Source organism: Syngnathus floridae, chromosome 5, assembly GCF_059516105.1.
Source record: "Syngnathus floridae isolate MCC-2025c chromosome 5, RoL_Sflo_1.0, whole genome shotgun sequence".
NCBI lineage: Eukaryota > Metazoa > Chordata > Actinopteri > Syngnathiformes > Syngnathidae > Syngnathus > Syngnathus floridae.
The window spans coordinates 3,124,217-3,150,645 of record NC_142417.1 but is presented as its reverse complement, the minus strand read 5'-3'; the positions used below and the strand labels follow the sequence as shown (position 1 = coordinate 3,150,645).

The following is a 26,429-nucleotide window of genomic DNA, read 5'->3' as shown; positions in this document are numbered from 1 at the left end:
TCATCAGCAACCTCAGCCGATTCTTGCTTGGTGTTGAACAACGTGAATAAAACTCATCGTAAGAGCCGATAATCTGGTCGCACTGAACGCCAATGAACATAGACAACAACAACTTTATTCAAAGAAATTAAAACGAAAGAAATGTAAATGAAATTACAAGAAATACAGTGAAGAAACAAATTCACAAATCCACAATCAAGCATCAACCGAAGACAGCTCCTGCAGATGGCCTGGCAGAGCATCACCGGAGATGACACCCATCCTTGTGTCCATGGCCTTGGGACTTCAGGCTGTTCTAGATTGCAAATGATTTGCAGCAAAGTATTGAAAAGTGACAAACTGATTCATGATTATGTCAGTTTGTCCCATTACTTGTGGTTCCTTGGAAAGATGGAGGCACATATAAATTGTGTTGTCTATGCCATTCACCTGATTTGGATGCAAATACCCTCAAATTAACAGTCATCTTTGCTAAATATTGTTAAGAAAAAAACAATAATCAAGGCTAGGGATTTTAAAAGTGGGATAATTTCACCTAATAACTAGGGGAAGTTGTTTTGAGAGCGTTCTTCCAAATGAATTAAAATCCGACTTCCGCGTTTAAATGGCTTGTGGGTAGCAACACTGGACGTCTGTGAAGCCGCCATTTTGGAGCGGTACTTTCGAGCGGTTTATCGACACCGCAGTATTTCCAAAGATATGCCTCAGTACTGTGCTGCGTTGGGTTATGTGAATAAGCGCACGGTGGAGACGAAAGCCAAGAGAATCATATTCCATAAGTAAGTATACAAAACTCGAAGGATGTGACTTGACTTGTCAATTTACTACAGTCACATTTAAATGGTGAAAGACGCTAGCATCCCGGTAGGCATTTTCGCTTATAAAAGTCGGTCTTCTCTCATATCTGTTACAAAAAAGAAAGAAAGGGAAAAAACAACAACAGCCAGGTTTATTGGAAGACGCAACAGGACCATTGCTGTTTGATACACGGAATTTTGCGGATACGCGTCAATAAAACAAAGCGGATATAAGTGTTGTGATTCTCCTACGTCAAGACTCATCCCGGGCAAGCGTTTTGTTGATGTCCAAAAAGTGGGTCTCATTAAGTCTAGACGTGAGGAGAATTCATGATCATTCAGAGACTGGCAAAATTATGGAGCGATAATCCCCCCTAAAAAATGTTTTATACATACCATACGTTTTATACATACCATAACAGTGAGCGAAAGCTTTGTCGTTGTAGTTCAAGTCAGTTGCTCAGTGGTAGTAAACTACTATTTGCCTATAGCGCCGTTTGTTTACAAACATTATAAAAATGTATTTTTGAAGGTTTTGTTTCTCTCCACATCAGCAAGTCTTCACCAGGACAACACGTACTTCCAAGAAAGCTTGCGAATCGGTGGCAACCGTTGCTGCAAAGAATGTTCCACCGACCGAACCACCTTTGCCACCGTCACAGCCATCCCAGCCTCCTCCTGATGTCGTAAGGATACATTGAGTGAGTTAATTTTTTTTGTGGTAATGCACATTTGCCATTGCTCCGTGCCAATGAGCACGACATCATCAGGCTCCAACATCTTGAGAAACCTGAGCCCTCCAAATTTTAAACGAGGATCCCTATTTTAGGACCACTGCTATGCACTGCCTGCATCTCCCGCGGGTCTCAAGGTCCGACTGACGGACGCCTTGACGAGGGTGGAGAATCTGGAGCGTGAATTGAGGAACGTGAAGGACAGAGAACGGCGGGCCAAGTGTTTGGGCTTTTGGAGGATCCGAGGGGCAAGAACCTCATTAACAAAGAGCTCCCAGAGAAGCTGGATTCGTAATACGGTGAAGTGACAAATGATTTTGTTTTTGAGCTTGCCATCTTTGTCTGGCTTCCTAAATGGATTTGGCCCTTGTGTCATGACTTAGTTTTTATGAAGTACAGGACAATATTTACGACTGCCACCCACCCCTCAAAAAAAAAAAATAATAATAATAATTGAGGCTGTAACAAATTGATGGCAGGTCGTCACTGATGTGCACCCCCAGGAATCTTCCACGAGCATTTCATATTCAATATAGTTCTGTTTGAATCACAGGTCTTCCGGTCTACCTGCTGTCCAAACAGGGCAACGACTACACTAGAGACCAGCGAGACTTTGCCCTCACCCTCCACTTGCATGGTCCAAAAGCTTACAACTACCTGAGAAAGTCTCTCCACCTCCAACTACCACACCCGCACATGCTCCAAAGGTATTGAAACTCTACTTTGAGAAACTCCACCAAAAAAAAAAAAAAGCAATCAAATAACTTTTCCTGTCCGAATAAAAGGTGGATGAGCTCCGTCGACGGCAAGCCTGGACTTGATTCCATGTCAGAAAGAAATGATGAAAAGTAGCAGAGGATGAATGTGAGCCTCTCAACCAAAATATAATGTAATGTGTTTAAAAGATGTGGATGTGGCTCCCCTATCAGAAGACAACACAGGAGTATCATGACTTTGCTGGAGTTTTTAGAACAGGATGGACTTCTAAAATGTGCATAGTGTAAATAGGATTATGAATACTAAGTGCAATTTCTTATTTGTTGGTTTTTCTTCCACATAATTAAAACAAAAAGCTAGATTTTTAAGAGCTGCTGCCTTAGCTTTTCTCTTTCTTGTCAGAAGACGTTGTTAAATCAGAAGATTTCAAAGCACTATCTGGGAAGGAGTGTGTTGAGTATTGTCGGTTGTAGTTTGAAGCGGGGCAACTATACGAAGATACCGAGCTATTTCATACTTGTTTGTTTATTTATTCATCCCACCACACGAGAGGCACACAATGTGAGGAACAGTGCGGTTCTACACATCCAAGCAATACTGCTGACAATGTTACGTCACAAACTCAACTGACCTCCGATTATCTTGAGATTTTATTGGCTGTCACTGCTCCTGTTAAATGTTGTTTTTGTCATTGTTTATGGGCAGGAAGGAAGAGGTCAAGCGACACGCATACACACAAGAAGCTTGTGACCATATTTGTAATTTACGATTGGCGATGCCGTCCCAACACTTTGCTTGCACCCTAAGCCGCTTTGTTAAAAAAAAATTACCAACAATCCTGTTGAAGCACTTTCACTCAGATACACTAAATAAAGCATTGCAGCTATTCCGTTCTAATATAAAATTGTATATAGAAAGCGTCTGATCAAAGCAAATTGAAGAACCGTATTAGTGGAACGAGCAACCCGCATATCAACTTCAACGTATTTGTGCTAAATTTATCTTTTGTTTGACGTTTCACAGAGGAGGAAAAAATGCAGTTTATGCTTTCAGACTGTCAGAAATAAGATCGAGGGAAACAGTAGTAGCCCATTTATGGGTACAGGCTACACTTAATAAAAATAGGGGACATGACACATAGCTGTGAGGCTGAGGAGCGTCCATCGTCATGTTGAGGCGAGGTTGGAGCCCATGAACCAACGGAGCCTGGTGCTCCTCCGAGAAGGAAAGCAGACAGAAGAACACTCCTTCGCCCCTCCCTCCCTCCTGCCCTCCCTCCTTCCTCCCGAGCGCCTCAGCTTTCACCTTCTCCGCGCAGGCAGCCTCGCTGGTTTTCCCGGCCGAGGCAGGACGCTCCCCTCCATGTCATGAGATAGTCAGCAAAGTCGGTCCCGACACCCGCCTGGGCTGCTTTTACCACAGCTTGGAGTTTGTTTCCATGAAATAATGCCATGGTTGCAGGAGTGCACGCTTCTGCTTCGGCTTCTGCTTCTGCTGCAACACTTTGTTTTCTTCCTGGCAGGCGGCCACCAAGACTTGAACTTTTCTCTCCTTGCAGGACAAGGTCAGTGTGCTGCTCATTCACACCTCAACTCAATCTATTTCAAAGTAAGCTGGCGCTCAGTGAGCACCGACTGCCTGAGGGCTAGGGCAAATCCAGATATTTTCTCTTCAAGCTACTTTTTATAACACCAGTTAGCACAGAGCAATGATTTTAAACCATTCTGATGAATTTATTCTACGTGTAATTCAAATATTGTTTTTTTTTTTTTTTTTTTAACCCCATGACCCCAAACTGTTCAATGCAGCAACATACACTCTTTTACTGTTGTTGTTGTCCCACCACTTATTTCAATTGTACAGGTGCTGTGCCTCAGGCAGGGTCCGTCATCCATCCTGTGAGAACCAACGCTGACGGAGAGTTCCTCTCCCACTCTCTGTCCCACCACTTCAAGGATGGGCGAGTCAGACGAGACCTCAGCGCGGCGGCGACGGCGGGGCCCGTTTACTACAAGCTCAACTACACTGGACGAGCTTTGATGCTCAATTTGACGCAAAACCATCAGCTCCTTTCGAGCGACTACGTCTTGGAGACGCGTAACGGCATCGCCGACAGGACGGAAAGTCGGCGGACTCCCGCCGGGTCGTCCTGCCATCTTCTCGGCACTGTCGAGGTCTCGGGCGTGAAGGGGACGGCGGCCGTCAGCACGTGTAATGGGCTGGTAAGGAACCTCCATGCAAGTCGATGCGTTAACTACTGTGTGATTGGCTAGCTGTTAGTTGAGAGTGAATTGCATCATGTTTTGCATTAGGCCTTAGTTCCTTCGTCCCCAAACAGTATGGTGTGTGTTAGTTTTCCCCTTCAAAGAGCCACTTCCCGACACTGTTTGCAGAGCGGCCCCTCAGCAGACACTCTGACGTCTGTTGTCGATCCTCATCGACTCACCACGAGACCCTTTCCTGTCCTCTTGGTCTCACTTTCGCTCTATCTTTGTCACTGAAAGCCAAAACAGTTTGCTCCCTTGTCCCTTTGAGGGATGGCTTCCATATTTTCATCAGTTTGAAGAGCTCTGGTCGGCGCGAGGAAACGTAGAGTATAGTGTTAGTCTAGGGCCAGAAAAAGAAGAAAAGAAAAAAAACACAGCCGCAACCCAGGCTCCGTGGGGTGACCGTCTGCCTCGACCAGTTGATTTGAGATGGAGCGATAGAGTAAAGGAACAATGGGACGAAAGAGAGCAAAAACAGGATGGATGAAGGGACAGTGGGCACAACAACAGCTGGTTCAACAATACACTCGTGATGACGAGTCGACCCCAAACATCAAAATATAACCTAATTTTTGCACTTGGTGCGTTTATGCTAACGGTGATAATTAGCCAAATAGGTGTTGGAACTGAAATAGGTTCAGATCATCAAATACTGCAGTGTCCAGAAATAAGGCAGAGAGGTAGAGTCTGAGAACCGGAAACATTTAGAAATAGTACACGGGATGTGATAGGATGGCACTTTTGGTGTGCTCCATTGGTTGCGTTAGCCAACGGACGTCGTTGCTCCCTGCCGAGCGATCCTCATTTGTTACACGTGACTACCGAGCCAAGTCGATGACAGGCTGTCCCGCTGCGGCATAATTTACAACCGACCCACTTTGGACCCTCCTCGGTAGTCCAGCCCAACGCATAGATACGTGTCACTCAAATTTCCATCTGATGAAATTCCAATGTTGTTTTTTTCTTAATTCCAAACTCCAGGGAATTCGTTCTGATATAATATCCAGAATTATTGCTGTGCTAGAAGGTTTACAATTGATAAAAGTCCACTTTATGGGCAGATGTGGGCTGGAAACCTTTCCAGCTGCGGCCTCAAAAAGTTGCAAGGCTTTCACTTAAGCGTGGAACCCGTGTATAGGTATTTAACATCTTCACTGATTTTCAAAATGTCAGGTGCCTCATACAAACCATACCACACACATAATCTTGCGTCTACGGAGAATCGTCTTTATTCTTTAACCTGAACGTCCGTCGTAGTAGCAAGACTCACGTGGGGGCAGCACAGACCCAGACTGCCGAAAAATAAAAAGAACCAGATCTGCAATATTACAGTTTAATTTTCATAGTTTTTGACAAAAAGAAAAATTATATATATGCATATATATATATATTTTTTACTTTGAGTTTAGTACAACAATGTGAAGCTCCTTGTAGTTTAAATGTTTAAAGTTTAAATGACTTAAAATGCTCAAATTCAGCCTGATTGTCTGTGTGTGTGTCATTTTCCTTTGGCACAAGGGTTTGGGAAAAGAAAAAAAAAACCTACAGGCACAAAGGCAATAAATCAGCGATGCTCGACAGCTTTTTGATAAAGCTGATAAAATGATGTGTAGCAGTCTCGTAAACACAGATACTCTCTGTTTCCTATGAGCAGAAGACAAAGTGACATTTCTTTGAGCAAATTGTGCTCCTCTCCATTATATGAATCGGTCACAACGGCTGGGTGAAAGTTGTTGAGATTTGCCTTTCATGTTTTTTTTGTTTTTTTTCCACGTTTTCCATAGAAGCTTAGCCATTCCCTGAGGCGCACCGCTAAACAAGTCCAAACAAGTTTAGACCTATTACACCAATTTCTTCTCTCTCTTCTGACACGTAGATAAATGAAAATAGTTTTTGACCCGACAGAAAGGAATTCTCCTGTAATGATCCCCTCCACCTTATTAGCAATAGCGATCCTCTTGAAAGGCGCTCATTGTATAACGAGCAACCCCTTCCCCTCTACCTGTTTCCCCACGAATAAGTTCTAGAAGGTCACCAACAGCCAAGACTTGAAACTCACAGAAGTAGGAAAGCGCCGTTAAGCGGTTCCACATGGTCGTTGTATTTATCGTGTTATGGTAACCTCCTGGGGTACCGCTACCTCATACACAAAACACACTTCCTCCGGGTTCCAGGGATTAACGGCCCGACCTCATACTTTTCTCGGCCCAAGAGTCGAAAACTGACCAAATATTCATGCAATAGTTAGGCGGCGCCCGTTTGAGTTAGCGTACTTACTGGCGCGCGTAAACGTACTCGCACACTGCCATTAAGTAGAAGTACTAGTACCGATTCAACGACTGAATTGAGAAGTACAAAAGTCAAATGGAAAATGTACCTTTCAGCAATGACCTTCAAACATGTACAACAGATTTAGAAACAAATCTTTGAATTCACTTCGCCGGGTCTCTAAGTACAGGAGCAAAACTATTTGTTCGATGTTGTTGCACATGATCATTTGCGGAGCTCAGGTAGTGTCAATAAAAGAGCACGCAAGCCCAGGCGTAGTACATTGGCTTTGCAGATCTTCTGAATCACGCAGAGCAACACGTGTTTGGATGGGCCTCCCCGTGGCATTCCTTCCCGGCCCGGCCCGGCCCGGCCCATCTGCACTCCGCCACCTGCTTTGCTCTTTGCAAGTTAAACACCGCACATATATAGGAGGTGACACGGAGGTATGTTTGCAGCCAAACACCGAGCAGGGCAACCACTTTTCTCCCAGCGTATTGATTGTTTCTATGTGTTTTGCTTTGCGAGCTTTATCTGCTAGCGTGAGAACCTGCTGACAATAAAGGAGACTGTGAGAGAGCAGTGAAATCAGCTGCAAGTTGTGGCTCTGGGAAATAGCCGTCAATTCACTGGGGACTGATCAGATTACATGCTTTGTGGATGAGTCCATCAACACTGATAGCCAAAGGCCATTCTCCAAAGATTTCCCTCCCTATTTCATTTCTTCTCACTTTGGGTGGGGATGCCAAATAAAAGGCAACCTTGTACAGCAAAGCCACTTGAAAAATGAATTCAAAAAAATGCTTAACCTTGTTCTAACGTTTATTATTCCATTGCATGTTGTTTTAACGGAAATAAAATCTGCGTTGTTACATAATTACATTTAATTCAGTAATTCTTTTGCAAACCACTCATCACTACTACCACAGAGGTGATCTATGGGTAGGGATAATAATCGATTGTCAAGATTTCTCTCGATTGTGTGAACTTGTTGATTAATCGTGTCTTGAAGCAACCGAGATAAATTTGGAGTCTACTTGTTGTTTCCTGTCTGAAAAAGTACACCTACACAAACGTCCAACTTAGCAGCATTGCTCTGCTCTGTATGACAATTGCAATGATTTAGTAGTTGAGAATATTCAGAAAGTATCTCCCACCCACTAGAAAAAAAAATAAAATGCTGACTCGTGCATTTTTTATTTGAGGCCTATTTTACAAAATTCAGATCAACAGGTGGACTAACAAAGTCCAAAGGGACTGCGCCTCCCCAAACGAACTTCTTGAACTGCCCCAAAAAAGGAAAAATGATATCCGGTGCACATGAACATGTTGGGGGATTTTTTTTTTCCCTCCCCTCCTCACACAAAAGTGTCCAGAATGACCTAAAAACTGGAATGGTGCATAACTGGAGCGCAGCAGGACACAGCACATGGCCTGATTTCTCACAGCTGCTTTTGGCACGCTGGAGAAACTAAAGTACTGTAAAAGTGTACAAATCAACTCTCAATTGTATCAGACTAAATATTTGTTCTTAGTACTCTCAATCAAGCAATCATGCAAGCAAATGACAGATCCTAAAATATCTACCAAAGTACAGCAGCAATGTATTTGTACACGTTTTAATCTCTGCTGTCAATCGAAAGCGAGGTTGACTTCACTTTATAAAAGCAGCATTATTGCTATAACTCTTGCTATTTCATCCTATTATATTCTCTCAGTCTGCATAATTTCCTTCCATGCAAGTGACTTTAAAGCAGTCCGGGCTTGTTTGGACCCAACACCTAAACGCAACGTCCGCACACACTATCAAGTTTATGAAGAGCGCCTGCAACCTGGGCCAGATGTGAAAAAGACAAGGTGTGAAGTCCCCCCCCCCCCCTTTAAAGAAAGAAAAAAAAAAATCCCAAATCTTCTGAAACATTTTGTTTGTGCTAGAGGGCGCGTCTATGAACTTTTTATGTGCGCGCGTTTGAAAAGAAAAAAAAAAAGCACTTGCACACCAGTAAGAACTTGCATGGCATACTTGGCAAGACGTTTCTTTTTTGCAGACAGAATGTGCCTGCGGGGAAAGAAAGAAGAAATGGAGGATGTCTCGTAGCTCACCTGATGAATAATGATGAACCTGACTGCATGAGAAATGACCTTTTTCTGCTGGCGTTTCAAACTTCATGTCGTAAAACAACCAAGCTATGTCACGGGCTCGTAATCACTTGGGCTCATTTCTCCCAAAACAGAGAGGCTTCTTCTCCCTACCCGAGGGCCACTTCTTCATTGAGCCGCTCCTTAAATCTCCATGGGATCCTGCAGGTTCCCCAGAGCCGCACATCATCTTCCCCAGGGTTGCCACGGTAACGCACAGGGAAAAACGCAGCGCCGAGGGTAGACAGGCACCCAGCCCGTGTGGAGTAGCAGGTATTTATCGACGCAGATTACTTCCTGGTTCACGCACAGTGACAATGGCAATATCGGGATTTGCAATTTTAGCTCATCCAAAAATGTATTTGGATGTCAAAAAGTGGAAAAAACAACTTTTTGTATGGTACCGTATTGGTTTTCACTTTTCCGCCTCAGATGGTGACTCTGTGCGTGTGGAGAGGGAGAGAGAGCAGTGGGAGAGGGAGCACGGCCCGACGCAGTCCCGCTCCCGGCGCTCGGTCAGCAGGGAGCGCTGGGTGGAGACCATGGTGGTGGCCGATTCTAAGCTCATGGATTATCACGGCAGCGACAATGTGGAGTCCTACATCTTCACCATCATGAACATGGTGAGAGCCATGAGAGTATTTTGCGACATCATTTTATTCACATTCTTGATCTCTGGAGTGCATTTCAAAAGGGTTAATTAATGACACTTTACTCAAATGTAAAGTGGTCAGCTTTCCGCCGTCACTAAACGCATCTTCAACGAACAGACAGATGAGCAAAGATGTTATTTCATTTCTCACTTGATGGCAACTCAAATGTTTGTACACAAAAGGTATTCACCAATACTTCCCTTTGAATATGTTGGCAAGGTGGCGGGTATCTTCCACGACGCCAGTATCGGCAACGCCATCCATGTCCTCTTGGTTCGTCTGATTCTGCTACAAGGAGAAGAGGTAGCGACAGCGATTATATATTCCTATATATTTTTGGATTCTATGTTGAGAATGAATTCATGCAAATTTTTTGTTTTGATGTCATGTTTGTCCACACAGAAAGGTCTAAAGATCGCCCACCATGCAGACACCACTCTGTCCAGCTTCTGCGCCTGGCAGAAGAACTTAAATCCACAGAGCGACACGCATCCAGCCCATCACGACGTCGCCGTGTTGGTCACCAGGCAAGCGAAACACAAGACACGGTTTGAAAAGGAAGCGAGTGTTCCAAATGTTCCTCGGCCTGGCCTGTGTTTGGACATCCCAGGAAGGACATCTGCGCTGGAATGAACCAACCCTGCGAGACCTTGGGCTTGTCTCACCTCTCTGGGATGTGCCAGCCGCACCGCAGCTGCAACATCAACGAGGATTCCGGCTTACCCGTGGCCTTCACCATTGCCCACGAAATGGGTCATAGGTGCGTCTTAAACGATGGAAGAGCATCTTACGCGTGCAGTACCAGCAAATTGCAGCTGTTCTTCTTGCGGGCTACGCTCGAGCACAGCTTTGGAATCCATCACGACGGCCAAGGGAACGACTGCGAGGTGGGAGGGAGGCACCCCTTCATCATGTCCAGACAGCTGATGTACGACAGCTCGCCTCTCACTTGGTCATCCTGCTCCAAGGACTACATCACACGCTTCCTCGAGTGAGCTCACTTTCGGTCCTTTGGCGACAAATTCGTACAACAACAAAAAAACTCCATTATCTTTCAGTCGCGGATGGGGTTTCTGCCTGGACGACCGTCCTTCCAAAAGAGACCTCACCACCCCTCTGGCACGCCTTGGCGTTCGCTACACAACGCACCACCAATGTCAGCTCCAGTACGGGCCCAACGCTACCTACTGCCACGAGGTGGATGTAAGTGCACTCATGAATATGAGATCAAAACGTGAATACCTGCGCTGAGCACAGCTTCCAGTGTAGACTTACGTACCTGATGTAATCCAGAGCCACGTCAGCACATGAAATCGGCCGATTTCTGTCATTCCTCAGAACGTTTGCCAGATTCTTTGGTGCTCCGTGAACGGCTCCTGTCGCTCCAAACTGGACTCGCCCATTGACGGGACTCGATGCGGGCCGGAAAAGGTATCGGCGTCCGACCGCTTCGGGATGGCGCCGGCTTGTGGTTGTCCCCTCATCATCAAATGTCACGTGCTTTGGCCTCAGTGGTGTATCTCCGGAGAGTGTGTGATTGTGGGCAAGCTGCCCGAGACGGTGAACGGAGGCTGGGGGCAATGGACGACGTGGTCTCACTGCTCCAGGACTTGCGGCACTGGAGTTCAATCAGCCGAAAGAGAATGTAGCAACCCAAAGTAAGAGCGTATTTTACATTGATGTTTATAGTTGCGACTCCATGACATCACGTGAGCCGTCCCCTCAGGCCAGAGTTTGGCGGCAAGTACTGCACGGGTGAGAGGAAGCGCTATCGGACGTGTAACACGAGAGCCTGCCAGAAGGATAAGCCCACCTTTAGAGAGATGCTGTGCAGCGAGTTTGACACCGTGCCCTACCAAAACGAGCTCTACAAATGGATTCCTGTGGCTAACCCCTGTGAGTACTCACGCGGACCCCACGCATGCAAGTTTTGGCAAGTTGTGGCCATGTGTGTGTCTTCCAGTAGGGGGCAGCATTCACAATGTAATCGCCACAGCTGTATCAGACCTGTTTAGGTCATTTTAGCGCCCCCAAAAGATTGTCATCATAAAATATCTTGAAAATAAAATCTCGAGACTTCACCGTGTAGCCCACTTTTGCTTGTTTTCATGAAACATACTTGTAAAATATTCTCCCCCACCGGCTTTTACAGTAAACCCTTGCGAGCTCCACTGCCGGCCCGACAGCGAGTATTTTTCGGAGAAGATGCTTGACACGGTGACGGACGGAACGCCGTGCTTCATGAACAACAACTCCAGAAACATCTGTGTCAACGGAGTGTGCAAGGTAGTGTGGCTGGGTAAGAAAGGCTGGGGAGCAAGTTACCAAAAGCTTCCACAGATTCAAGTTTCTCTTATGTAATCGACCTCAGCTGACGTTTACCCACGCCTTTTATCCAAAGGAGGTGGGCTGCGACTACGGCATCGACTCAAATGCGGTCGAGGATCGTTGCGGAGTGTGTTTGGGTGACGGCACAAGCTGCAAGACGGTCTACAAGTCGTTTGAGCAAGGAGAGGGCTTCGGTGAGATTTTCAGACTCCATTTATTCACATCAATTCACCCGTGTAGGTCAAGGGTCAAACTCTCAAGTGTAACTCATTGTCCCGACTGAGCAAAGGTTACTTTACAGATAAAAAAAAAAAAGGCCCTCGAAGGTTAAACAATGTCCCTCGTGCCAATGTTCTCTCCCTCTGCTGTTGGGCACAGCATCTTTCTCAGATAACCAGCCAGATGTGTAACACTTCAAAGGCGTAGACATAAGCGCAAGAAAGACACACACACACACACACACACACACACACACACACACACCTTCCCACAAACATCATTAAACTCCACAGAGCCGCTCGCAGTTACTTGCTCCTCCGCCATTCACAGACAGTAAAAAGCAGAGACAGGGCGGCAGTGCCCCCCACGCCGAACACACACAAGCAGCCCACCCTCTATTAAAGATCAGAGAGAAGCAGCCACGGTGGCCCATCCATTACTTCGCCCCCCACCCCCATCTATGGCAGGCTACGTGGACGTGGGGGTGATACCTGAGGGGGCCCGGGACATCCTGGTGAAGGAAACTGAGGAGGCAGGTAATTTCCTGGCGCTGAGGAGACAAGGCTCGGAGGACTACTTTCTCAACGGCAACTACATCATCCAGTGGAACGGGGAGTACCAGGCCGGTGGGACCACCTTCTACTACCAACGTAAGGGGAACATGGAGAACCTCACCGCGCCTGGACCCACCAAAGAGCCAGTCGTGTTGCAGGTAGGCCCCCCTGTCCCGACTTGAAATGCGTCAAGACCAACGTCTGGATGGATGGATAGGTAGAAGAATTGACGTGCCGTTGTCCAGTTGTTGTTTCAGGAGAAGAACCCTGGCCTCCAGTACGAGTACACTATTAGGAAGAGCAAAGAGACAGGAAATGAGGTCATCGAACCCATTTACAGGTGGAGACATGGCGCATGGACAGACTGCAGCACCACTTGTGGACAAGGTCAGGCCTGTCATCATCGTCATCATTTCAAATATTTTGAAAAGATGAATGGTGAAAAGAAATGCTAGCAATAGCTTGAAGACAATTTGCAATTTTAGTGCTGACACCAATTTGATTTATTCTCGCGGGCCGCACAGAAAGATGTGGCGGGCCGTATCTGGCCCCCGGGCGCCTTGAGTGTGACATCCTCCTGTCTGTCTCAGGTGAACAGCAGCAGCCCGCGCGCTGCTTCGAGACGGATGTCGGCGTCGTAGACGAGTCTCTGTGCGACCCAGCGGTCCGTCCGCAAGACAGACACCGCAAGTGTAAGAACATGGATTGCCCCGCCAGGTCGGTAGCGTCGAATCCTCCTGATTGGCGGCGTGCCTAACTCGACAGTCGTCACCGCTGAGTTTCTGCCTTTGTCCTCAGGTGGTGGGTGGGAGGCTGGCAGCAGTGCTCGGCCGCCTGCGGATCGGAAGGTTTGCGGAAGCGTACTGTGCTCTGCGTCCGCACCGTTTCCGGTGAGGAGAGGGTGCTCCATCCCGCGGAGTGCAAGCAGCTGCTTAAACCTAAACCCGTCGTGCCGTGCAATCGAGACATACCCTGCGGACAGGACTGGCTCGTTGGACTCTGGGAAGAAGTAAGTCGGACTTCTCTCCCCTTCCCGTGTCATTGGACCATATGGTAACGGCTCCTCCGTCGTCTCTCCAGTGTCCGGTGACATGCGGAGGAGGCGTCCGTTCCCGCAATGTGACATGTGCCTTAGCGCCCCAAAACATCTGTGACCTCGCGACCAAGCCTCGCACCAGATCGCTGTGCGCTCTACAGAGCTGCCCCAGTTCGAGTCTTCGGCGACAACCCGGATCTCCTCCAAAATACCGCCGCGTTTACCCACCACCAAAGAGAACCCCCTCCAAGCCTTCCTCCACCACCACCGGCGCTCCCACGAGCACCTCCGCCACACCTACGACTCGGACCCCATCACTCACCTCTAAAATCCCCTTCCTTGATCGTTACGTTGTGGAGAAGACTAACAAAAGAGGGGAAAGTCCAAGAGTAGCAAAGATAGAACCAGAGGAGATCTTGGACAGCGAGGATGGAAGCACACCCGATGCGGTGATGAGCGTTCCGGGTTATGACTACATCGTACAAGAGAGGACATCGGTGGAGCAGGAGGACGAGGAGGGGATCATTGACCTGGACGTCAGTACCAATTGGCTCCCAAATCCTCTTCAATCAACCACGGCGATGCCGCATGTCGTTTCTGCAGCCGCTTTACAAACAAGTAGTCCTGGCCCGCAGCCAACCACAGAAGCCGCCACATCTTCCTCCTTCAGCCCACACACTACTGCCGAGATCAGTCGCCACGGCACCCCATTTGCCGTTGGTCTAACTACACCCACGTTAAAGTCACGTTGGGTTCCGCCCAAAAGCAACCTCCGCACAACGCAAGCGCCGCTCAGCACCACGATAAAGGTGATTAAAACAAAGAAGCCTGCTGTCACCCCCGAGAAGAACACCACTGCCAAAACAAACTCAACCCGGTCAAGAGGTAACCGCTCCAGGAACCAGAATCAACCACCTCCCCAGCGCACTCAGGGTCCAAGAGAGCTGGGTGTGTTTTGGCTCGCAGGAAACTGGAGCGAGGTGGGTGCAAAATTTACGACCGTCGTATATCATCCCATTTAAGTGCTGTGCCAACATTTTTGAAAATGTCACAGTGTTCTAACCCTTTAACAACACCTCTTATGTTCTCATGCATGACCATAAACGCTATGTAGAGGCTTTTAGAAATAATTCTTTCTATATATTAAACTGAAACTTTTTGTTTAGTTTTTTTGCATCAGGCTTGGATTGTGTTGATTTGTTAAAGACCACTCTCCCGAGAAGAATGATCAGTGGAACTCATTCATCCGTTTTAATTGACGCTTCCTTCAAAATAGACTTGTTTTCCCACCCCAGTGCTCAACCACATGTGGAATTGGCGCAATATGGCGAAAGGTAACGTGCAGTTCCCAGAAGGACGAGGACTGCGCCGGCACCAAGAAACCCGAGCCCGCTCGCACTTGCCGTCTTCAGCCGTGTGCCATCTGGCAAAGCGGTAGCTGGAGCAAGGTAACATCTTAAATCCAACTTATTTCTGTCGCCGTGTCGGAACTTTGCTCTTGTCCGCAGTGTCCGGAGAAATGCGCGGTGGTAGGAAAGCGCTACCGGGATGTCCAGTGTGTGGATTCCCAGAATCACCGTCCTCTCAGGCCGTTCCACTGTCAGGCGCTGTCCGGCAAACCTGTCAGTACTTTGACTTGCCCCCTCAAGACCTGCGCGGACTGGAACGTGTCACCGTGGGGACCCGTATGTGTCTTCTGTGTTTTCTGCTTGATCCAGCTTGTTCATTTTCAAAACGTCACGTCTGCCCACGTCAGTGCTCCGGGAGCTGCGGCGAGGGAATGCGAGAGCGCTTGGTGTACTGTCCGGTTCCTCAAGGTTGTGGGCCGACACCCAGGCCAAACAGCACCGAGTCGTGCGGCTTGAAACCTTGCGCCGAGTGGAGAGCAGAAGAGTGGGAGCAGGTTTGTGACAGTAACCACGTACATAGTACGCCGCTCGTCCGCTAGCCGACATTAGTCCCCGGTAGGCTGTTAGCGTGCCGGCTAACTGATGATGATGATGACTTTGACCCATGCCGCTTGGAAAATCGTATCTTCTGAATTTGCAGTGCTCGGTGAGCTGCGGAGGAGGTCAGCAGCGGCGTGACGTCACCTGCGTGAATGCCCAGGACTCTGCTATCATGCCAGACGGCCTGTGCGAGAAGATGTCCAAACCGGAAGCGCTCAGGAAGTGCAACACGCAGCAATGTCGGCCCACCACAGGTTGGTTACGCCATACTTGCGTTTCGACTACGAGTAAGCCGCCTTCTTCTTTTGTCAGGCCCAGTGTGCAGGAAGAACACAATGTCGTCTCGCTTTTGCGACAAACTGAAGCTGTTGGGCCGATGCTCTCTCAGGTCGGTGCAGAGACAGTGTTGTAGCACCTGCGGCTCATAGACGGACGGGCAGAGGGGCGGGCGCGTCTTCTCACGTCAGGCAGGCGTGCGGGCGGGCGGGCGGGGCGCCTTCCTGTGGCTACTTACTGTACTTCACGACTACGCATAAAACTGTACAAAATACAGCTTCTAATTTCAACTTCTATGAGCAGAATGTACATAATGACATTTGACCTCTTTTACATTGTTAATAACACGCTTGTTTAGTACTCGTTGCGCTTTTCATGATTGCGGCGGCACTGTGCGTAGGGGAAAAAGTTTCAATTGTACTTCTGTTAAGTTGAACTGTGGTGCTTCTCTGGTGTGAAAGTGAGCAAAGAGGCGTTGCAGGTCATCCCTCTCAGGTCCCTCAAACAATGCCTACTGTCTTTGTATGATCTTGTACATAGCAATGTCAGGCATGTGCTTCCACGGCAATAAATGTGACCATTAAAGACACTGTGCTTTGTGACATCCTCATTGTCGGTCGGCTAAGATACTGCAGGATGTGCTACGACAACCCGAGCGGCGCCCGGCTCGGGTTCAGGGATCCGTTTCATCTGGCCCACGGTTCCTCTGCGCCACGGAATGACACAGCAGCGTGTCATTCAAGCCAGGCACTGAGAGTTGGTCAGCAGTAATGGAAGAAGTAACACAATACTGGGTCAAGGCGGACCTTTGAGGTCTCCAAACAGAGATTGTCCATGTATTCGTTACCGTGATGAAGCAAAATGTGCATTACCTAACACACCGGCCCTTGTTGTCTTACGTCACTAAGTGTCGCTTTATCTGACAGCGATTGCGCAATACGGGCTGAACGACAGAAGATTTTTCCGTCGTCGATTATAATACGACTCGAGGTGAATTGAAGTCCATAACGTGATTCAAATGAATACCGATGTCTACATCTGAATGATTGGGAGTGCTGTGCGTGTGTAGAAGAAGAACATTGTGCGGAAGACATTGAGTGAAGTAAGTGGATTCTCATTCAAAGAGGTCAGACATGCGCATTTTCACTAATATCTATGTCATCAATAGGCCCAGTTGCTGCAGAGGAAAGGCAAGCCTTGATGACTCCATCCAGTATGAGACCAGTAAGTAAATTGCTTTGTCCTGTAGAAGTTGACACTCAGTAGGGCGCCGTAATGTAAGCCTGTCCCCATTATGTAACAAGCATCCATTGAAGAAAAAAAATAAATAAAAAAACATAACCTTGCCGATTACCAGACATCCCGACAACATAACACTGGGGTCACATGAAATCTTCAAATGTGATAAGAAGAAGGTCGCGGTACAACTGGTTGTATTTATTTTTTTTTTTCAATTTGTAAATGAAAATGTCAGATATCTCTTTTGACTTGATGACGATATCGTTGCGCAGCACCCACCTTTTTCCTCATATGTGAGGTCCCTAGGGGGGAAAAAATAAGTCATTCATGACTAAACAATCACTCTAGTTGCGCGCGTGTGCGTGTCTGGCTTTCCACCTTCAACTGTGATCTACGAAGAGCCCTTTTAAATCCAATCCAAGCAGACTGTGACAAAAACATGTCTGGAACATGTGCAAGCTTTGTAGCAAAAGGTCCAGCCAGCGTGGTGGCTCTCATCTGGAGCCCATCAGGTTGCATATCCCCAGGCTCCCAGACTGGCATCCCTGTACCAGACCTGCTCCTTTATTAAAGCCTCAGCCTCCTGTGACCCGGCGCACACACAGCGGGCCTCGGGGTAAGCTCACACATGGTTCCCATAGGTCACTTGGCTTGTTTGCGACTTGCGCGTTTGATTCTCACACACGCCACATGTGGATATGGAGTTGGAGAAACATGGCGCGAGGCGCTTACCCCCCCAGCCCCTAACCCTAACCCTAACCCCCCCCCCCCCCCCCCCCCGCTAAACATCTGCTTAATGATAGCATATGCAGAAGAGGGGCTAACACCGAGTCCTGACACACGACTGCAACACGCTCGTTGTACACCAGGTTCACCAAGTAGTCAGTCGCCAGTCTCTACTCGAGTGTATAAAAATCCAGTGTTTGATTTTTAATACAGCACCATCATCCATCATGTAGGCCTGGATCAGGAAATCATTTCTTGCCAATTTTCAGGAACTTTGAAATTCAACTCAAGGAGCTTTGTCTCCAAAGAAAAACTAAAAGCTGAGGCTGAGTTGAGACCATCTCCAGATCCCACTTATATTGCCACGTGTGCTTATGCGGAGAAGAATTTGCTTCTTAGCCACCCGAGAAATCCCGCAAAGCTTGTGAGCATGTTAACGTCTTTGCGAGGGAGGCCCGAGAGGACGACGTCGCGACGTGTCTGAACAAGAAAGCCCAGAGCAAGTCCCTTACATTTTTACTATTGTATACATTCTTTTGTTATTATTTATTCTTTTACTTTATGATTATTTGATTTCAGTTTGAGAAAATGAGGTGGAACAAACAAACAAGAACCCTTGCCACTAGCTGTGACCCAAATTGATATTTTACACCGATTGTGGCTATCACAGTGGGAAGGGAAGGGACGCCGCAAAGGAAGTGCTGATAAGATTGTTTTGTTTTCATCCTCAGATAAAGCGCAGCACGCACAGTGGAGACCAGACCGCCGCTCTGGCCGTAGATCGTTGATGGACATTAAAGCGGCCAGTAAAAAAGTGGCGGGAAAGTGAGCAAGAGTCCAGACGTCGACATTAAAGACACGAAGGTCAGTGGAAATGAGATAAGAGTGCCAGCGCAGGTTTGCTGGAGTTAAAAATGTCAGTTTACTTTCTGATTTATGTGGCTGGCAAGGTCATTGGCCTGAAAACGGAAACACACTTTCAGTGCATTACACTTATTGAGCTGTCATTTACCACCGGCTTCCCCACGCTTGAAATTTCAAACAATATTGCCCTGCATGTTTTATGAACGGCACCGCAGTTTTGGTGACAGGTGTCAGTCATTCAATGAGTTTTTGCCTCAATCAATTCCATGGCCTGATTTTGCTATTTTGAAAATCACGTACTATGTATTTTCCATGGAAAGCAGAGGAAAAAAAAAAAATCTTTAAAAATGGTGAAACAATTAGCTTAATTGCTGATAAAAAGTTGTTACAATATTGTGCTCGCTGAGGAAGCTAACCTTATGCACTCCACCTCAGACTTTTGTTTATTTGACGATTGAAAAGACCTGACAACACGCTGATGAGTATGAGAGGAAGTCATGTGTCAAGGGAGCTTCATTGCATTAAAAAATCAAAAAGTTCCTTGAGGCCAAGACAATGTTCAGATGGCTGAGATGAACAAGTAGCAGCAATGTCCACTTAACCTGATTCATCCACAAGGCCTTTGGCTCAAATCTTCCTGTAAAATATCTTTACGGCATTCTATCTTTTCTTCTTAAAAGCGTTTTAATAAAACGTGAAGAATTTTCCAAATATTTTCAACACAGTAGCTCAATCCTTAACTTTTTGTTTCGTGTACAGCACTGAGCAAAACCCACAATTAGTTTTAGCTAACATTAGCATAAACCAACATAGCAAAGCTGTGATCACTTCTCGCACAGTCTCAAAAGTTAAGACTAGTGGGCAAGGAGGCACGCACACACGCATGCATGCACGCACGCACGCACGCACGCACACACGCACACACGCACACACGCACAGGGTGTGAGCGAGGGAGGGCTCAAGTACCTAAAAGTCGCACGACCGCGTGCTGCACACTCATTTTTAGTGATCAGCCTTCAGGTGAAGACATGGCAGCAGGTTTCCTCACATCAAAGGCTTGACAAAAACCAGGAGGAGGAGGAGGAGGTCCCAAGTCTCAGTGCCCGAGCGCCTCGGTGCTGCGCGATAGTTTGCAGCCATCTTTCGGGGAGGCGGCAGCTCCAGATGAGGAGAGAGACGAGTCGGATGGATTATCTGACACACCCGAAACTTCACCGAGGCTCGACGGCACACGTGGAGTCTGGCCGGTAGCGAGCTCCGCTGCACGCTGCCCGTCATTTGAATACACCAGATGAGGGAGCTTTCCAACTGGATGAACTTTTTTTTTTTTTGCCCAACTATAGCGGCTTTCTGGACCTAGGGACCCACAGGACGGCAACCACCAGAACAGTTTTCCAGTGGATCTGCTGAATGAGGAACCAGAAGCTTATTTTCTACTTTTTTCACTCCATTGATGTTCCTTCATGCAGACTTTGTGATTTCCCAAAAGTACAGAACTTGGAGGAATAGCGGCTAAAGTCTGGCTGACTGAGATGCTTTTTAGGTCAAACATCAGACAAAGGGAAATGGAAGGATTTCATACAGGTGCTGCATAATTTGGATCCTGCAGGGGGGGAATATCTGAGCCGGAGTGTGGAGGGCTCCCCTCCCTGCCCTCCCTTCCTCCCAGTCTATCTGCGCCCCCAGCAGCATGTCCCAAGCTCTGAGGCTGCCTCCAGTCCTCCACCCAGCACACTACCATGATCAGATGTGCTGCTGGAGGGAGTAAGGCTGCCTTGTCCTGCTCCACCACTGACTTTGGGGCTCATTCTCGCTCCGGGAGCGGCCACTGGTTGAGGCCCGCCGGCACCGCCACGCTGTTTTCCTCGCGGTCTCTGCTGCTAGCCCTGGTCGCTCTCGCTGTCTCCCTTCCCCGAGCAGCCTGCAATCACAGACTGAGGCTCACCGTAGCGCCGAGTCCGCTGAACATTTCAGAAAGCGTCTACAAGCCCGCGGCTCGGACTGGGGGGCCGCAGGGTAGGCACGTGCGCAGTTACAACCATCTCCAAGGAGACATACGGAGGAGGAAGCTGTTCTCTTTCCAGAAATTTTTCCTGAGGATCGACAAGAACGGAAGGGTCAATGGAACAAAGAGCAAGGATGATCCTCTCAGTAAGTAATCGACAGGAATCAAACGTAAAGTGACATCTGGTCCTCGAGGATTGCCGCCATCCTGGGTCTTTTAGACGTTACACACCGAGTTCAAACCATCATGATCCTTATCAAGCTTCTGCAGAGTTTTCTGATGAGCTGATCTTTTGAATCATGTGTGCTGGAGAAATACACAATCTGCAGGATAGCGGCCCTCGTGGACCAAATTTGGACACCCCTAGAGAAACAAAAATGACCTTCAGGGAGTTCGATTCTGTACTACGAGTCCAAGCATTCCCGGTCGTTGGGTTCCAAACCAGACATCGGACATTATCTGACCTGTCCAAACACTCAGCATAGAGTTAGTAGCCCTCCGATGGCTTTAAACGGAGCAGAGGCAGATAACCCGGCCAGCCGTTATCAGGTTGTCTTCACAGCCCAGAGTAAACGCTGATAAAGGGGGGGGGGGGGGGGGGGGGGGGGGTACGGATGTCAAGCACAATGATGCTCCCATAATCCTCCTGCCTCCCTGTATCTCCCAGTTGAGCAAATTACAAGCTGTTTGTTTTTGAGAAGCGCAATTACACGTATCGGTGTGCGTCGTCGCGTGTGCGTGGCCATGCTCTCACATGCCCCAGTGGGTGTGTGACCGTAAAGCTGGCAACGACCGCAAGTGCTCGCTCACATGCTTTTTTTTTTTTTTTTTTTTCCCTCCCAACCCCGAGCGAACGCGCGTAACCTTTTAATGTTCCCCCGGGAATGCTAAACCACACTTTCAATCAAAGCGAGCAACAACGTCATGGGAGATTTTTTTTGTTTTGACAAGGTCATGACAGAAGCAACTTTATTTATCACCCGTATTAAACGCTGATGCCTTTACTGCCGTATTTGTGACATGTTTCTTTTAAGTCGTAAAAAGTGACACGCACGGTACACAGGCGACTTGACTTTTATATTAGCGGTGCGCAAATGCGTCTGAAAGTTTATGTGCACGCGAGAGCTGATTTAGCCTTGTGTCGGCCGAGAAGGCCTCACTTTGGAGAGTGTGTGCGTTGCCCTTTTCAAAAGTCACAGGGAGTCAGCGAGCGCAACCTTCGCCTCGCGGGGGCGAGTTGGACGTGCAAGTTTATGAATGGCACGGCAGGGTAATCATTGTGGTTGGGCACATCAAAGTCGTGCGTCCTCCACATCAATGGCGTTTCTCTGTCCCGAGGGGGTGACCGTGTGGATTTTGTGCTCTTGTATCAGGTTCACACGGTAAAGGACACCCACACAACGGCACCTTCAGTCTTTGCTCCCCGGGGCCAGACATGATCCCAGGTCTGATGTCTTTTGTAGACTCCGCGCAGTCCCTTGAAGTGACAAAATATCCCGTTTTTGTTCCGTGAGCGCTGGAACAGCCGTGTCCAGCCCGAGCATCGAAACGCAACGTCGATGTGAGCGTTCCCTCTAATGAGATTTGTGAAGGTGCTTAGGATGTGCAAACTCCGGTTTTGGGTGCTGCCTGCAGACCTGCCGGCCGGGACCCGGCTCAAAGAGCCCGTATCCAGTCCCCCACAGATTTATGGGGATGCCAGCGTAAAACTGTCCCACATGGCTTTCCGACCCGCTGGGAGCATGTGTGAAGCTTGGAACGAGATATCGTACAGAGCCAGATTCTTTGCTAAGTACCTCTCGGCACAAGCACGTGGTGGAGTGCAAAAAGGAAAAAAATATAAGACTAAGTTGCCTGACAATGAGCGTGCATATGTTCATGTGTGTGTGTGGAGGTGTCATGTGAGAGGCTTGTGGACATATATCGTGAGTTTGTGCAAGTGGGAAAAAACAGATGGAGCTTGGGCGGGGAGAGATGTATATCTTTTCATTGAAATGTACATACGCTTAGTGTGGTCCTTTTCAAGTGCTGCTAGTACATAGCCAGACAGACAGCATGAGGAAGACACCTTATTCTGAGACAGCTGGGAAGATAAAACGTTATATCGAGAGGAAGAACCCAGGTAGGAATCAAGAATGAGCAAGGAGAGCACAACAAGCTGCAAAGCGCACGCCTTCTCGTATCTTTGGGGAAAAAATCGCATCCGTTCCGCAGCCAACGCATCATTTGCAGTTTTTGAGGATTAGCTGAGATAGCCGTGTTGCCACATTTTACATCCACATAGCTGCTTCATCTGATAGACATGCACAATCGAAATCATAGGTGTCAAAGTCAAAGCCTGGGGGCCAGATACGGCCCGCCTCATGTGGCCTGCAAAGACAAATTTTGCATCAACTTTGTGTCATTAGTAAAAATACAAATTGTCTTCATCTTTTAAAAACAGAGATATTGCTAGCAATTAACAGTTTTCAGTAGTCACACATTGGGGTAACATTTGTAGTGAAAAGTACTTTTTTTTCCTCACAGGTCAGTTTTACGTGTTTTTTTTTTTTTGTTTTTGTTTTTTTCCAACATTCACATTTTGTGTGCTTGCTTCCGTTTTGATGACGCTAAGACATTCATGTCCTGACTGTGAATGCTTTCATTTGAGCTGACTTTATGAATTTTAGCGACATGAGACGGAGCTTTCAGTATGACGTACGTCAGTCACTGAGCAGCTCTGGCATCAATTGTAAGCGATGCCGAGCGTATATATCCACCTACTCGGGCACATCGTGTGAGCCAGTGGCTCCTTTATCCAAGCTGTCTCGCCCCTGCCTCCGGTGGCCGACTTTGATCAGTGATCATTGCAGCCTTTTCTAATCCCCCCCCACCCCACCGGTCTCACTGTCATCCTCTGTTCTCCGGCTTTTCATCCCTGCCATGTTTACGGAGCGGCCAGAGCCGCTCGTAGATTGTCTTACATCCTCACTTCATCCCAGACACCTGATCAGCGCACAGAAAGCGGCTCCTCTCAGATCTTCAATGGCCGATGTGTCACAGTCCCCGCTGCCGCCGCCTCGCCGCTTCAGACCTCATCGCCCTGAGGTGCCACCGTTTGAACTCGAAATGGATACAGTCACGACCTCGCGGACAAGGAGAGAACTCGGCGTTCTTCTTTTGGGACACACCTGCGTGCTCCGCTCACATCCGGAACAGGGTGTAGGCGGAAGCAATGATCAGACAGAAGAGCGGTGTTGATCAAAGGGTGTCAATACGTGACGTTTATCTCCCCATGCGAGGATGCAAGTAGTGAAGGAGACAATCACGGGACCTCCAGACAGACACTTCCCGAGAACAAACATTGAATGCCCGACGATCACCACCAGTCCAACAAAGTCCCCACATCCACTTAAGGCATCATTGCAGTATGAATGCCACCAACCTCACGGCGGCTGTCAAATGTGAAGACATTTTTTCCCCCCTCCTAGTCGGCAACAACGAGGCGCTCTAATTGGAAACGTCTCTCGTTCTGTGTTCTCTTGGTGTAGGGCTTTGTAATTGTAATCATATTTTGGTTGATGTGCACAAAATACAAGAGTGAATGACACAAGTGACAGACGGTGAGCATTGTTCTCTTATCTGCAGCAGGAAAACCCTTAACATCTGAGTATTCTCTCTCTCTCTCTCTCTCTCTCTCTCTCTCTCTCTCTCTCTCTCTCTCTCTCTCTCTCTCTCTCTCTCTCTCTCTCTCTCTCTCTCTCTCTCTTACTGTTTTGCAGGTATTCTGGAAATCACATCGGTGGACGTGGGAGTGGTGGCTATCAAAGGGCTGCACAGCAACTACTATCTGGCAATCAGCAGGAAGGGAGAGCTCTACGGCGCGGTGAGAACTTTTGTCTCGACACATCACCCTGAACTTATTCAAAAAAAATAATAATAATGAAAAATGATTTTTTTCCTTTTAAATTTTTTTTTTTTTAAAGAGGGAGTTTGGCATCGACTGCACCCTAAAGGAACGCATCGAAGAAAACGGCTACAACACATACGCGTCGGCCGAGTGGAAGAACAAGAAGCGGCAGATGTTTGTGGGTCTGAACATCCATGGGAGGCCCGTGCGAGGCAAAAGAACTCGCAGGAAAAACACGGTCACCCACTTCCTTCCAATCATGGCGTGAATGCAGCACTGGTGAAAAGAGACGTTCCTCTCCTGAAGGTGAAGACTTACTTGGACTTTTTTTTTGTTTTTTGTTTTTTTAGAAATAAGGCACTAACACTGACAAACAACCGGGATTGTGTACTTTATTTTAGAGAGGAGGGTGTGTTTGTGGCACAGGATGCAATATTTATCTTATTTCTGTGCCAAACAGGAGCTAAATGGCAAATGAAATAATATAATATAAACTCTCCCAGCGAGCGTAGATGCAGACAAGCGGCTGTCCCGTTTATCATGAGAGAACACAACAAAGCAAATGTTCAACGCCTCCACTCTACCGATTTATTTATTTTGCGATTATTTAACTGGATGGGAACACTTACAATGTGAGCATTCCTTGGCATTCTTTACTTCTTTTTTTTTTTTTTTTTATAGGATCTTTATCAAGTGGAAATAAAATCGAGTTTTTCTCCTCTCCATCTGTTGTGTTGACCGCACACTCTTGGCTTTTGCGAGTGTTTGGCTTCACGGTATGCGAGTGCTTATCTGCATGGCTGACAAGGCAAGCATTAATGACTGAAGGCTGGCTAATGCATGTGGCAACCATTGCTCTGATTATCTCCCAAACCGAGCGGAAACATAAAGACAAGACAGGGGGGAGTGAGAGTACGCTACGCTGATACAACAGGCGGAACTGAATTGGAGTCGACCACACCCGAGGTGAGCATCGACACTGAAGCACCTGCTGAAAATATGAATTTAGAAGACCCTAGAAGAGGAACAACATGACCGAGTACGTCTGACCACCCACTTCCTTAAGTCGACAGGCACAAGCGTGCTAATCAGTGACAGATGATGCCACACCAAATGAGTGCGGGCGGGCGGGGAAAACATTAACGCCACAAGCTTCCGGACCTCGTGTCCTTTTATCCTGTCCCGACGGATATCTATCTTGGTGTATCTCAGGAACTCTGGCACGATATAAAGAAATCGTTCTCAACTGTTGACCCTGAGACTGACATTTTTCTGTGGATGGATGGATGGCTGGATGGATGGATGGATGGATGGAGGGAGGGAGGGAGGGAGGGACAGACGGACTGTTTGCAAAAGTCTTTGCAACCTTTACTTAACCCTGACCAAAAAATAAACCAAATGACCTAATTACATTTGCAAAACATTCACAAGCACTCAGTGAGAGACCACCTACCTTTGTGGAATGAGAACTGCTGCCATGCATTCCTCCAGTGACATTTACTGTATCAGACAATATAGTTGCGAAATCCGAGATCATTTGGGTTAACAAAGTGAAGTCTTTGGACCCCTGGATGGAAAGTCAACCACAGATTAGCCTTGAATTTTCTGTAATTCATTCCTAATGGCTCTTTACTATATAATGGGACACCAGGGAAATAGCTTAAATGGAGCTAATGAATAGTGGCCTTGGAAGGAACACAGCCCATCAGCAAACACACTTGTGCCCGACTCCTCCTCCATCATTAGCACCAGTGTCATTTGTCATCATG

The 26,429-nt window shown here is 47.5% G+C and overlaps 2 protein-coding genes and 1 pseudogene across 4 annotated transcripts; all 3 read left to right on the top strand.

Moving 5' to 3' along the window:
- Window positions 1-8: 8 nt before the first annotated feature.
- Window positions 9-2,616, top strand: LOC148397458 (uncharacterized; annotated as a pseudogene). Its single transcript, XR_015858471.1, has 5 exons — window positions 9-779; window positions 1,330-1,480; window positions 1,627-1,830; window positions 2,085-2,238; window positions 2,317-2,616. The product of XR_015858471.1 is annotated as an uncharacterized LOC148397458 (transcript).
- On the top strand, window positions 2,092-16,527 carry adamts12 (ADAM metallopeptidase with thrombospondin type 1 motif, 12). 2 transcript variants are annotated; one of them, XM_088375175.1, is made up of 25 exons: window positions 2,092-2,238; window positions 3,771-3,812; window positions 4,112-4,470; window positions 9,018-9,195; window positions 9,355-9,545; window positions 9,795-9,878; window positions 9,978-10,102; window positions 10,186-10,335; window positions 10,423-10,566; window positions 10,634-10,778; window positions 10,914-11,006; window positions 11,088-11,233; window positions 11,302-11,471; window positions 11,728-11,861; window positions 11,977-12,097; window positions 12,590-12,834; window positions 12,922-13,063; window positions 13,267-13,393; window positions 13,475-13,685; window positions 13,757-14,692; window positions 15,008-15,160; window positions 15,221-15,397; window positions 15,469-15,615; window positions 15,762-15,915; window positions 15,974-16,527. In XM_088375175.1, the coding sequence occupies exons 3-25, from the start codon at window positions 4,288-4,290 to the stop codon at window positions 16,087-16,089; spliced, it is 4,272 nt and encodes a 1,423-aa protein (XP_088231301.1). In that variant the 5' UTR covers window positions 2,092-2,238; window positions 3,771-3,812; window positions 4,112-4,287; the 3' UTR covers window positions 16,090-16,527. The 2 variants fall into 2 exon arrangements, with proteins under 2 accessions (XP_088231301.1, XP_088231300.1); XM_088375174.1 differs by lacking the exon at window positions 2,092-2,238 and having other exon boundaries at window positions 2,766-3,812.
- A 3,267-nt stretch (window positions 16,528-19,794) lies between these two features.
- Window positions 19,795-25,911, top strand: LOC148397456 (fibroblast growth factor 10-like). The gene is made up of 4 exons (XM_088375190.1): window positions 19,795-20,917; window positions 24,533-24,636; window positions 24,737-24,966; window positions 25,342-25,911. Exons 1-3 carry the CDS (start codon window positions 20,506-20,508, stop codon window positions 24,926-24,928), a joined length of 708 nt encoding a protein of 235 aa, XP_088231316.1. The 5' UTR covers window positions 19,795-20,505; the 3' UTR covers window positions 24,929-24,966; window positions 25,342-25,911.
- Window positions 25,912-26,429: the final 518 nt, after the last annotated feature.